General features: G+C 39.5%; 1 protein-coding gene across 2 annotated transcripts in view; it reads left to right on the top strand.

Annotated features, from left to right (window-relative positions):
- Positions 1-11,383, top strand: part of LOC122655570 (ankyrin repeat domain-containing protein 2A-like) — a 32,233-nt gene continuing 20,850 nt past the window's right edge. The window contains exons 1-2 of one of the 2 annotated variants that reach the window (XM_043849780.1): positions 1-139; positions 288-343. In XM_043849780.1, the coding sequence (XP_043705715.1) occupies positions 298-343 (46 nt within the window). In that variant the 5' untranslated portion in view covers positions 1-139; positions 288-297. The remainder of the gene's footprint in view (positions 140-287; positions 344-11,383) is intronic. The other variant, XM_043849781.1, reaches the window with a different exon arrangement.

Below are 11,383 nucleotides of genomic sequence, written 5' to 3'. Positions count from 1 at the left end.
ATTCTGTGGGTTCTGAGGTATTTAGGATCGAGGAGAGTGTTCAACCTGTTGTCCGTAGATACAGGATTGGCGGGGGCCTTCTGCGTAATCGGGGACCGGCGTGATTGTTAAGGGGCTCACTTAGGGTTTCTACCGTCAGGTATGAAAAATTATATTTGTGATCTTCGGTTTGCAGGGTTTAGAGAATAAGGAGCTTGGATAACCCTGCATGTAACTAATGTGTTTATCAAGGGTTTACACTTATAAGGTTCAAGTTTTTCATTTAATTATTTTTTCTTGCTGATGCAGCTGCTTATCATGTCATCAAATTTGCAGAAGGATCCTCCAACCTCTTGCAGCGATGGTACACAGAATCACTGGATGGATTTTTGGATTCCATTTCCATATTCTTTTCTTGCTCTTGCCTTTTGCACATCATTGTTTTGATTATGAAAATTGATATGTTGCGCAATCAGATTTATTTTACAGTGGTCTTGTAGTGAAGTGAGTTGCGGCTATAGGTAGCGAATCTGGCTTGGCATTTTACATGTTAGAAATTGTCCATCGTTTCATACCCCTCAAAACAGAGTTTGTCGATGGAAGTTCTAATGGTTTATGGCTGACTCATAAGTAGTTCTAATGACTACGTGGCTAACTCATAAGTAGTTCTAATGATTATGTGTTTTGCGTCACTCATTTAGTCGTACTACTGTAGTTATCCACTCTGAACTGTTTCTCAGAACAACATATATAGTTTAAAAATCTCCCACGCCCCATTCTTCTTTTTCTTATAAGTTGTGAAAAATTGATGTTGGGCAATGTTTCTTACCAAAGTTTCCTTTGAGTACCGTTTCTATTGTCTCTTACATCTGTACCGGCTGCTAATTGGACTTGATTGGTAAGCCTATGACTGCATTAATTATAATCATTGCTATCGGAATGGGATATAAATTTTTCTAGTGATTAGTTTAAAACCATTTTAAGATCAATGGTTGATACTAAGCTCTGTAGATTTATCTATTCATGTCTCCTGATGTGTAGTTACTAGCTAGTTAAGAATTTTCTTCAATCACAACTGCAGAAGCAGGTTTTGGCCCTCCGCTGATTCAGTGTCTGCAAGTCCCAGGGAGTAGTGAAACTTGGAGGCCTGTAGCCGAACCTGCATCCTTTCTTTATAGCGCTGCTGGCCCACAGCGAAGAACCGCACACTTTTTCTTCGCTATTAGAGCTACAGGCCGCCGGCCACCGGCCTCCGACCCCCAACCACTTCTTCTAATAAAAGACTATAGAACAAACATGCTGGAATAACTCTGACCTTATCCTCAGGACCTGCTTTGCGATTTATGCCGCGAACCCCTGGCAAACGAGGCCCTTTTTCTGAAAGGAACTTGTCTAAAGACCCCGTAAGCGGAGCGGAACACGAGATCAGGAGTTAGCGTCTCGATGGAGAAATGCTCTCTGGCAACTGGCAAGTAGGGAGCCTCGCCTCGCGGGTGTTCGAGCTGATCTACGAGCACCCTTGCGTCTCTCTCATATTATAGCTTGGTTACGAACCGACTTTGAAGCCAGATTCATCTTTTCTTTTTGGTTAAATTACACGTCACCCCTTGGTTTTTGAAAAATACTCAAACCATCCCCTGTATTAGACCCCAATATGACAAATTAGTCCCTACCATTTGTTTTATGTTGTTAGGTGATTATGTCAACCAGTTAAATAAATTTAAATCCCTAAACTATCCTTGACATCCAAACATAGATTTTGAAGGGTAGTATTGTAAATTTAATTCTAATGTTTTAGTACAAGGGTAAAATAGTCCTTTCACACTAATAACTAACAGCAGACTAACACCGTTACTATAGAGGGGGATGGATGAGTATTTTCAAAAATCAGGGGGTGATTTGAGTTTCGTTTGAAAACCAGGGGGTGACGTGTAATTTACCCTTTCTTTTTTGTGAAGTGCTTTCTTACTTTCTGTTTATGCAATTCCTTGTTAAATACCTCCAATTACAGGTTGATATTGAAAAATAGTTTGTCCATGGTTTATAAGGGAAGTTGCTTCCAGATACACTCCATTTGCTTTAGTTCATATTCTGACAGCATTAGCTACACGTGAAACTAAGGAACACCCTTTGTGTACTCTCTTGGGGTCTTAACCTTCAGAAGTTTGGTCAGGTTTTCTAATATGAGTGCTTATGGAGGTGAGAATTTTTGGCAACTTGAAATGAGTCACCAATTAGGTGTGATTTGGTTCCCAAAAGCTCGGTAAGCCAAAAAGAAGAAATGGCCATTTCAAAGTTTCTGGTTTATGGGTTCGACCCAAAAATGGTCTTCTAAGGTTGGATTTGTGTTTCTACATAGGGTTGTTCAGTGAGTGAAAGTAGTTGTCACAAGTTGGGTGGCTTATTAGATACGGTCAGTCCAAGTTTGATTTATTTTTCTTGGGGGGGGGGGTGGCCTCTAAATCTGCTGAAGCAGGGATAATTTGAGGATTCTTAATTTTTTAGGGGGACTTGATAGTGATTAGAGTCTTTATGAGGCCTTTCAATGCTGGATGACTGGCATAGGAATGTTATATCCTAGATGGTTTGGTCTCAATTAGTAGTGCATTTTGGAGTTCTTAGTGCTTAGAAAGAACTAATACTATTAGGACTTGTTTCACCCAAGGCATGCTGTACTTGTACATTCCTCGTTATAAGAGAGTGATTCTTCTTCACGTCGACTCTATTCTTAAGCGTTATACTGTTCTTCCTGCACCCCATAACAAACACCATCTGTCCCAGCCCCTCATTGTTGAAACTCTGCCATGCAAGTACCCAAGCCTGCTCTTATCAATCCTTACTCAGTTAGCTAGCCTATCCATGGGGTGACTTGAATCAGCTTGCTATTTCTTCCCACTTCTGACAGAATCAATTCCAGTCCTTCTTCTAATCACTATCCACCATCTTCTTAACCCCAACCCCAACTTTGCCCTGAAAATCCTAATTTTCAGTGCTCCTTGCACTAGAAGGATTCATATTTTTCCCCGAACAGCTGCTACATCTTTTCATTTTTACCTAGCCAATTGCTTTTCTGGGTTGTTGCTTCATTGATTTCCTCTGTATGCTATAAGTTGTTGTGAAACCCTAATTTTACATTAACTTAAACTAGTAAGCCTTATCTGAAGTCTGAACTAAATGGGGTTGGCTACATGGATCCTATTTTGCTATTCAACTGTATTCAAAACAATCTATTCAAGAAGACACCACTTCTCCCAAAGTCATTTTAGGCCTGCTCCTTACTCTTTTAGCTCTTCCATCCTGGTGCATTCAGAGATCTTCATCGAGGGTTGGTTTGAAGATAACAAGGTGGATTATTAAAGCCCTTTGAATTTTCAAAGTGGTGAAAGCAAGCCCTCTAACATTGTTCAGCTCAAATGACATGTGTCTTTTAGCAGGTCTGCTGCAGTTTAGTCATGTTTGCAAATGGTGGTTTCTCTAGATGTTTTATGAGGATCTGTAGACATGTATGCCAACATTACTTATTAGGAGCTTTAATTCTGACGAGTTAAATATTAAAAGTGGAGATCTATGTTGAGTGGGAAAGATTTGGAGAAAGGATGATGTAGTTTGAGGAAGGTTGAAGAGAAGAAAGCCAGCACCAGCCAGCCTAGGCCTTTGGGCCCAGCTATTGGTCCACTTTTGTGGGCCAGATTGAGGCCCACTACTATGTGTTAGACTGTCCATGTGTGGGGGACTCTTAGTAGCTTTATTTAGTTTCTATTTTGATATAGATTTCTTCTATGTAGTAGTATTTTCTAATTTAGGGATTGTTTGTATTTTGTTAAAGGGTTGCAAGTTAGATTCTCTTTTGTATTTAGTTTCTAATATGAGGATTTCAATTTTGTAAGGAGATCTCCTTTCCCACTCAAAGAGGGATCCTTGTTGCTGTTTATCAACTAAAAAGGGGCTTCCTACACACACCCACGATTTGAGTTGAAGAAATTGGCTTGCTGCCTTTGTGTGCTGTGAGAGACCGACCAAGGCCACAGGTGAGAGGCCTTGGTCATATCCCTTTTTCTTCTCCTTATTTTGTTCTGCAGTGCTCTATATCCAGGTCTGACTTCTTGCCCACGTATGCTATTGTTTAGTTGTTTTTTTCCCTAAATCTTTTCCAGTATTTACTACAATCGGTTGTTAAGAGGTTGTAGCTGTTGGAGAAGTCTTCTTATCAACCTAAGAGACCTTTTGGTTCTTATTTTCTGACTTGTATGATTATCTGTTGAAGATTGTTATCAATTAAGGAGTCTAAGAGGTTACAACTTCCTATTTTCGTGGACCACAATTACTGATTCTTCTTGGATCAATCTCTCTATCGAGATTCGAGATAAGTGTCTTGCCTTTATAATCTCCTACTTTTCTGGACAGAACCAAATAACCAATTACTCTGTTAGATGTCAGACAATGACACTTGGCTGTCTGAATTTATTCATCAAATAATTCCGAGTTAAGCTTCCTACGGATACCCTGGATTCCATTGAATTTTTGGCCTTTGTTTATCTTATCAAAGGGATTACTCAACCAGAAAATTATCATAATCAAAGTTGTGGATTTTGTGATATTAATTTTCTCTTTAATCTGGTCTGTCTTTGTGAACTGTGATCCTGCCTGTTAGACAGCATCTGAAACCTATAATTATGTTAACCAGAGTGCATTTAAGGGATTATATAGTTTGGGTGTATTTGCTAGGGTTGATGATAACTATTATGTAGTATAATGTATTGACTTTTAGTCAGCTAGATGTGCACCGCTTGTGCACATGGGTTCATTTAACCGATGTTCGACCAGCTCTCGATCAAGACCCATAATTTCTGAAGCTGATTTGGTCTTGAAGTGTAATATGACTATTTCAATGTGGTGGTCCTTCTCACATTTATAATTTATTTGCACTGTTGTGGGTTTCACACATGCAACTAAAAGTGATTTTCGATGGCCATCAATTCATTTAGAGCTGAATTTTTTGCTAGACGGGGTTATAACTCCCACAATATTTGAAGGTGTTGAAAGATTTTCTTCTTCTTCTTCTCTGTTGAAACTTATAGTAAACATGTTGTTCTGTGCACTTATTAGTGATATACATCTTCTGCTTTTTTGCCTATAAAAAAAAGCAAACATATCCATAGAATGAGCATCAAGGATTTAGTAATCGGTATTGGTAGCGGTCTTGGCCGATACTGGATCGGCTCGTATCGGTCTGTTTCGGACGAATTTACCCCTATTTTTTTCATTAAAAATCAGTGTTTTAAAAAAAAAAAAAAAAAGTTTTTACCCTTAAGTCCGTACCGATCTACCGATATAGGATTGTCAAGGAATTGATATCGGCCTCTATCAATACCGATATGAATTGGCCGATCTGACCGATCTGATATCGGTTCCTCAAACCATGATAAGCATAATCCTGATGGAGGGTGTTTGGAATGGGTGTGTTGAACGACAATGAAGGATAAAGCCGTTTAGGAGTGAACTGGAGGGTTGGTGTTCCACATGTGATATATTAGGGAGCGTATTGAGATGCAACTGTAATAAAGACCACTAACACGACACCATTGGTGAGAAAGGAGGATGGTGCAATCCGGGCTGGAAGAACCCTTATTGGATCGCTTATGGGCCCACCCAAATAACACAGCTCAACAATTGAAAGTTGTTGATATAGATCGAAGCATGAAGAAGACAGACAGAATTCCCTCCCCGCCCCCCCCCCAAAAAAAGAGAGTTACTGTTCATATGAACAGTACCACGAGTTACTGTTCATGTAAACAGTGATTTGGGGATGATATGGACTGCTGGTGTGAAGATTAGGTGCTGGATGCTGGTGGAATATTCTATTAAAAGCTGCTATTAAGTCAGTTTCTATTTTGGCATAGACCTAATTTCTATTTTATTAGCTATTTGTTTCTAAATTAAAGTTTCTATTTTAGTTGCTTAGCTTTTATTTAGAAGTTTCTATTTTAGTTTCATTTCTTGTAATCCAAGTCTCAGCCTTATAAGAGACTTGTTATTTTATTGTTTCTATTTTTATAGTTTCCAATTTTAGGACTTGTCTTAAAACTTTCTAATTTTTGTAACTTGAGGAGCAAGTCATTGCCACTTATTTATATGTTAGGCTTTTAGAAGCCAAGGAGCCGATGTAATGAAGTTGATTATTGTTGCTTTGAGCTAGTTTTCTCTTGTCTCCATGTGTGTGACATGAAGGGCTTGGGAAGCCTGGCTGAGAGAGCCAAATTCCTAGAGCTGAGAGTGCCGAATCTCCTTATCCCTTTTCCCTTCTTCTCTTATTCAATTCCCTACTGTTCCTGCTGTTTTGTGACTGCAATCATGTGCTGCTATCTGTGAAGACCTAGGGAGCATCCTAAACAACAACTGAATCTGCTATTGCTGTCCAGAGGCAAAGAAGATCACTTTCCACACTTGCGGCTGCATCAGTTCCTTGTTCACTGCTGCTGATTTGAAGGTCTTGATCTCACCACTCTTCCTCCCAATCAGAGTGATACTTGGAGGACTGCTTCGGGTCCCTTAGAAGCTCACTAGACCTCAGTCTTGAACCTGCTGCTGTTCCTTTCATTTGTATCAATCCTGCTGCAATCGATCTCCCGCTGGTTTCCTTGGGTTGAGGTCAACTTTTGCATTAGTTGTGGCAAAATTGTAAATATTCAGATTAGGTGAGGGTTATTAAGGAAGGCTAAAAGAATGAACAAAATGGGTAATAAGGTTTAAAGGGTAGGGATCAACTTGTAACAAACAAAAATAAAGGACAAAACAGAGGTAAGAGTAAAAGAGACGGGTAATTGGAAAGGGAGGGGTTATGGTGACGTTTAACAACCTGTCACCGTGGTCGTCTTCTTCCCAAGGTTCTAAAACTCAGGTCTTGGTGGCATCTCGGCCCAGCCAGAAACCGAGACGAGTCGAGATCTCGGTGAGTTGCTGCAAGTTTTTTTTTTTTTACTTGGACCCCCAACTCGGTGGGTTTTACACATATTTTGGGTTTGAAACTTGGTATTCAGCCTATTTCAGGCCATTCAAACACAATGGCATGCCCAGATTTTCCAAAAAACAAGTCCAAATATGAGTTTCACTTTGGACCATAGGTTGGTAGGCGACGAGTCTTATTAAAACAACCTACTCCACACATAGTTTAGTAAAACATAGCAAATTAGCAATCAAAACATTCTAATTAGTACATATCAATCAAAACATTCAAATAAAAAGTACATTACATCAATGTTCTCTGAATTTGTTACATAAAATGTGATCGAGCAATAAATTCATCCCCATATTGCTCCACAAAGAATTCCCATGTCATAAAATTGCTGAAGTGTTGCGCATAGTATGATACAGCCTCCATATAAGCGTTATCATTAACATATGCCAATCTCCCTATCTTAGGGTAATGGGAGGCTGTTGGTATGAGGTGTAAGATCCACTGCTACTGTCATATTGAGTTTGAGGCATGTATGGCTGGTTTGGGACTGGGAATATGTACCCAAAACCTGACCCAGAGCTTTGACTGTCATACTCATCTGCTAACTGCCCATATTGACCATAGCCACTATATTCAGAACTGGTGCTCTCCTGGCCATAGTCATAGCCGTGATGATGCTGAGATGAATGCCATGACTGATGATCACTAGTACTATCTATACTTCATGCTTCTGAAACTTGCAAGCATGGTGTTCATACTGCTGTCATCATCCTGAGCATGTGACTGATGTGAGTGTTTGCGACCCTTCTTTTTGTTGTATGTTTTAGAGTGGCCACCATGGTCTTGATCTTGAGTGGCATTCGTAAACTGAGACTTACCTGTGAAACGCACAGGGTCCTCCTGCGTTCCCACTTCATACTGGTACTGCTTGCGCATCCCCTCATGACAATCATCATAATAACTGCTACTCTGCATGCTACCACCACCACCACCACCACCACCACCACCATCACCATCACAATCACCACCATCACCATCACCATCACCATCACCACCATCACCACTGTCATCATCATCAGCAGCAGGACTTCCTACAACAGGCTCAAAAGGTTTCGGTGACTCTGCATGTGCACGCCCCTCTTGCGACGACATATATTCATCAGCATCAGTATCGGTTACAGACGCAATGGTGGGGTCGGGCCTACCCCTAGGCTGATCTATATCTGGTGTACCACGATCCCTCACCCACTGGAATAGAGGATCCTTATCGTCATCAGAGTCCTGCTGGAAAATGTTGGACAGTTCAATGGGTTCTTTATCATTGGCCTAAATTCCTTCACGTATGTGCCTCATCCTTAACATCATATTGTAGTGTACATACACAAGCTGCCCCAGTCGTTCGCTACCCAACCTGTTCCGCCTCTTTGAATGTATCAATGAGAATGTACTCCAGTTGCGCTCAGATCCGGAGGATGAACAAGTTTGTGAGAACACTCTCACTACTACCTTCCTCAGGTTGGGTGAATTTGTACCATAGAGCCAGTCGGCTGCATTACAAATATAGAATATTAAGAATATGTACGTTCTAAAGGGATAAAATTATAATGCATAAATGTAATATCATGCCACCTACCAGGGTCTGACTTTTGTCTACCCTCCACTGCAGCTTGTCGACCGAAACTTGCTGAGGCCTCTCTGAAGTATTTGATCTATTTTCAATTTGAGGCATTAGTATTTCCTATTTAGTAATTACATTCATAAACTAACTACCAAAGTAACAAAGTCCCATACTCTCACCTCATCATTGCAGGCAACTTGTATCTTTGAATTGGGCTCCAACTTCTCAATGACAGCTTAAACTGCCTCTAACAAATCTGTGTCTAGCCCAAGATCATGGGAGTACTGATACTTTGGATTCAAATAGTATGTTGGTAAAGTAGACACCACAAATATGATTTGTTAGCGACTTAATGCCTTTGGGTTTTGAATATGTAAATGTAAAAAAGTTTTAAAATTTAAAGTGTAAAGTATGTTGAACTCACCAGCTTTATGCAATGGATGACTCAAGTGCTTCTCCCACCGCTCATCAATGATGTTAATGTAGGACTTTGCACTTCGAAGTATAACCGCTCTAACCATTTCCTTCATTTTTTGAATGGCAACATAAATGTGGGCCAAGGTAGGCTTTTTCTCTGTATCAACCATCCTCAGTACTGCAACCGTTGGCTTTAATATGGCAACCACTTTGTGCAAGTCCTTCCAAAATCCATCACTTGCAATGGTCCGTTGTGCTGCCTTCCCTTCTTTTGACTTAGAGCCTTGCCAATCAAAGCATTGTTCACTTGCAAACATAGACCTCAGACCTATCACCTTAGTCTGAAAGCTCTTCAATGCAATGTAATTGGTGGCAAATCAAGTGACACCAGGCCTCGCTAAATCTCCATTGCATTTCTCCCTCAACAAGGCTAAAGCATAACCATGGTTATACACAAAAGTTGTCACTTGTCTTGCCCTATTTACCACACCCGCCACCAAAGTCTTTTTCCCCATGTCCTTCAGCATTAAATCAATAGAATGGGCTGCACATGGAGTCCAAAAGAGCCGGATCCTCTTACTCTTCTTATTCATCAATTTCTCTTCAGCCTTTTTAAAGTTGGAACCGTTATCTGTCACAATTTGGATAACGTTCTTTGTTCCTACCTCCTCCATCACTTGCTTCAACTCCTTATACAAGTATGATGCATCCTTTACATGCTTTGATGTATCGATAGACTTCAAGAATACAGTCTTCCCATTGCAACTGACCATGAAATTTATGATGGACAGTCTAGTAGGTCCAGTCCAACCATCAACCATAAGAGTAATCCCATATGTCTCCCACATTGGCTTCAAACCATCAATGTAATCTTTCAGCTCCTGTACCTCTTGAGGCAAACATACATTGTATAATTCATGTGGTGAAGGCCTCTTCCATCCTGGGCCAGCCCTCCTTGCAGCATCAAGGAATGCATTATAATATGTTCCTTGTGCTACATTGGCTGGAATGCCATAGTAAAGCATGAACTTGCTGAAGGCTTTTCGTGCTTCCTCTTGTTTACCACCAAACATTTGCGGGATGGTTGGCTGGTAGGCATCTTGTTGCCTAAAAATTGTGGGATCCTGCTAAAAAATGGGATCGGGAGATTGTACTCATAGTCGGGTTGGGGGTCGTGGTATATTTCTTGTCCCAGTGCTTTTCCTCCTCTCATCTTCTTGCACTGGTGCAGCTGAGCCAGATCCACCAGCTCCTCTTGCTTGCTCATATGCTCTTATGTTCTCAAAATGAAAACCTTGTCTACTCTCAGCCAAAGTCTGCTGGTAAATTCTCCATTCAGCCTCTGATTGAAACTCACCAGGTGGAGGCCTAAAGTCAGTATCATCTCCGCCACGGAGCTCTACACCAGGCCTCTCTAATACTGCCTCATCAAACTGTTGTTGCATTCTTTCCCTCTCAGCTTTCTTTATTCTTCCTCATTTCAAGTGTAGTGCCATTGCCACTTTGACTTGGGTAGGTACATTTGGGCATGAGGCAACATCCTTGCCTGTACCAGACAAATGTTGCTTTAACCTGGTGGCTCTTCTAGATAGCAACTTCCCACAATAATTGCATTTGGATTTCTTTTTGTCTGCAGACATCGGGACTCCATGTTGCTATGCTATATCAGACATTTTGTATAAAATGTCTTATATTTTACACTGTTACCTAAAAAAGTATGTATTAATAACCATGGATCACTTAAAGTAAGGTATTCAAGACTTAAAATATGCTATTCATAACTGTTAAATGTAATGTCAAGCTACTACAACTATGAAATAACTATCTCTTATTTATCCCCTAACCTTAGTATTTATTTCTTAATTAAAAATAATATTTTGAATTTAAAAAAAATATATTTATACCTTAAAGTATAAGAAAAATAGAATGTAATGATGTATTTGACACCATTTGAAGTTGAACATTATGTACATATGTTGTACATAATTTTCCATAAACAACAAGTATTTTTCCTTAATATTATATATATATTTTTAATTTTTATAATATATTTATTAAATCTGAAAAATAAAATAATTTTTTTAATGGGTGAAAATAAAAAATTGAGCCATGGGGCTGTAGAGCATCCCAAGTTGTTTAACATATATGAAAATCATTTTCAAACAATCACTATTCATCATATTTTTTTCAAATAAATCATTTATTTTTCCAAAAAGTATAATAAAAAATTTAATAACTGAAAAATAAATCCGACTCCATCAAGTGATAGATCGGCCAAAGATGTTTAACATATATCAAAACCACATGAATCTATCAAGGATTACACAAATTTTTTTGAAAAAAATAGATTTGGGGAAAACTAGAAAATACCTTTGAAATCCTATAAATAGGTGATGATTCTTGGACTGTTGGAG

Source organism: Telopea speciosissima, chromosome 3, assembly GCF_018873765.1.
Source record: "Telopea speciosissima isolate NSW1024214 ecotype Mountain lineage chromosome 3, Tspe_v1, whole genome shotgun sequence".
In the NCBI taxonomy this organism is placed as follows: Eukaryota; Viridiplantae; Streptophyta; class Magnoliopsida; order Proteales; family Proteaceae; genus Telopea; species Telopea speciosissima.
Note: the sequence above shows the minus strand (reverse complement) of the source record. Positions and strands in the feature narration are given on the sequence as shown.